General features: G+C 45.2%; 1 protein-coding gene across 1 annotated transcript; it reads left to right on the top strand.

Annotated features, from left to right (window-relative positions):
- The first annotated feature begins 268 nt into the window (after nucleotides 1–268).
- Nucleotides 269–1,419, top strand: LOC121743946. Its single transcript, XM_042137355.1, has one exon. The coding sequence runs from the start codon at nucleotides 526–528 to the stop codon at nucleotides 1,234–1,236; it is 711 nt and encodes a 236-aa protein (XP_041993289.1). The 5' UTR covers nucleotides 269–525; the 3' UTR covers nucleotides 1,237–1,419.
- Nucleotides 1,420–1,822: the final 403 nt, after the last annotated feature.

Below are 1,822 nucleotides of genomic sequence, written 5' to 3'. Positions count from 1 at the left end.
ATGGAGAGAAATAGACAAATTAAAAGGTAAGTCAAAATAAATTGTGCATAAATTATTATGGAGAGAGAATGTTGTAAATTTAAATTTGAAGTAAAAAAATTGAGAAAAGGGTAATTAAGTAAAATTATCTTAGCACTAACTATTACTATTAATTTATTGCATTGACATTAATTACCATTATATACCATTATTGATATGAAAATGGTATGTTGACAGGACCATTTTCGAAAAAAGACGAGATCTAATGATTATTTAGTCCTTTGCCTCTCGAAATCAGCGAATCCCATGAGAGACAAAATACGTCATGCAAAATTAATTGAGACAGCAATGTCCATTTCCTACTCTTAATTTTACAATTATTAATGTAATTCCCAATCACAAAACCTCCATCCTCCTCGGAACCCAATAAATTCACAATATTCACAAACTCAACCACTTCTTCCTTCACCATTCAATTCTCCCTCCTCTCCGCCGCGACTCCATGTGAAATCCGCCCACATTCCTCCCAAACACCCAAAAACATCAATGGGCTGCTGCATCAGCACAAACAAATCCACTCCACCTCAAAAAAACGGCCACATTCCCTCCTCCACCACCACACACGGCAACGTTAGCAAATCGCCGCCCCCGAGCCACCCACTCGCCGAAGAGGAAACAGTCAAAGAAGTCCTCTCCGAAACCCCGAAACCCCCAATTCCGATTCCGATTTTCCACAGCAAGCGTGAGAGCCCGTTCATCAAATCAGCGCCTCTGCTGAAAAGCAAGGAGCGCCACGCCGCCGTCGCCATCAAGCCGCCGTTCACCGCCGATGATCTGTCCGAGGCATCCGAGATCTGCAGCTCTCTCAGCGAGAGCGTCAGCGCTTCCACCTCCGTCACGGACCGGAGAGCCGAATTGCGCGAGCTGAGGCAGCTGTCAAGGAACCGGCCATTCTCCGGCGAGCTGCATAGAGAGAAAACGGTTGGGAGATCTCCCGCGAGGAGGCCCGAGCCCTCTCCGGGTCGGGCGCGGAGAAGCTCCGGGAGAAGGTCGAGGTCGCCGGTAACGCGCGCGGATCCGGGTCTCGGGCGGGCGCAATCTGCCAGGAGAACGGGTAAATCACCGGGTCGGGTCGCACCCGGATCCGCGGATAAGATCCGGAAGTTGGATGGAGGGAATGAATGGCCACCGACGAATGGGAGCAACGAGTCGCTTGATAACCCGCTTGTGTCCATGGAGTGTTTTATCTTTCTCTAGTGTAATTTTGGAGCTGCGTTAGGGGTAGTTTTGAAATATGTGATGGTACTGTAAGGGTATCCACAGTGGTGATAGCCCAATAATAGCTCAGCCATAGCCCAGCCACAAACTCCTCCTGCCACATCATCAATACTAAAAATCCTCATGCCACATCAGAAATAGCCCAGCCATAGCCTAGTCATATCATAAATAGCCCAGCCACATCAATAGCCACATCACTAATAACACAATATACGGAATTTAATTTACGAGACATATACGAGAAACATTAATAATACTATTTTAATTTTAAAAAAAGTACAATAAATTAAAAAAGTATAATAAATTTAAAAAGTACTAAAATTTTAAAAAAGTACATTAATAATAAAAATTACATTAAAAAAAGTACATTTTACAAAATTACATAAATAAAAAAAACTAACTCCGAGCACTCCTCCGCGCCCATAACTCTTCAATTAAATCCTTTTGGAGTCGAATATGAGCTTCCGTTTGGCGCATGTCGGCATGTGCTTGGAGGAGGCCGGCTTCATCGTGAGGTACCCCACTCCGTGCGTTGGGGACGGCCACGTCGTGGCTTGGACCGGCT

Source organism: Salvia splendens, chromosome 8, assembly GCF_004379255.2.
Source record: "Salvia splendens isolate huo1 chromosome 8, SspV2, whole genome shotgun sequence".
NCBI classification, from domain to species: domain Eukaryota; kingdom Viridiplantae; phylum Streptophyta; class Magnoliopsida; order Lamiales; family Lamiaceae; genus Salvia; species Salvia splendens.
Note: the sequence above shows the minus strand (reverse complement) of the source record. Positions and strands in the feature narration are given on the sequence as shown.

What these genes read in the sequence shown, in the direction of transcription:
- LOC121743946 (XM_042137355.1), top strand. Translation starts at nt 526, where the DNA reads ATGGGCTGCTGCATCAGCACAAACAAATCCACTCCACCTCAAAAAAAC.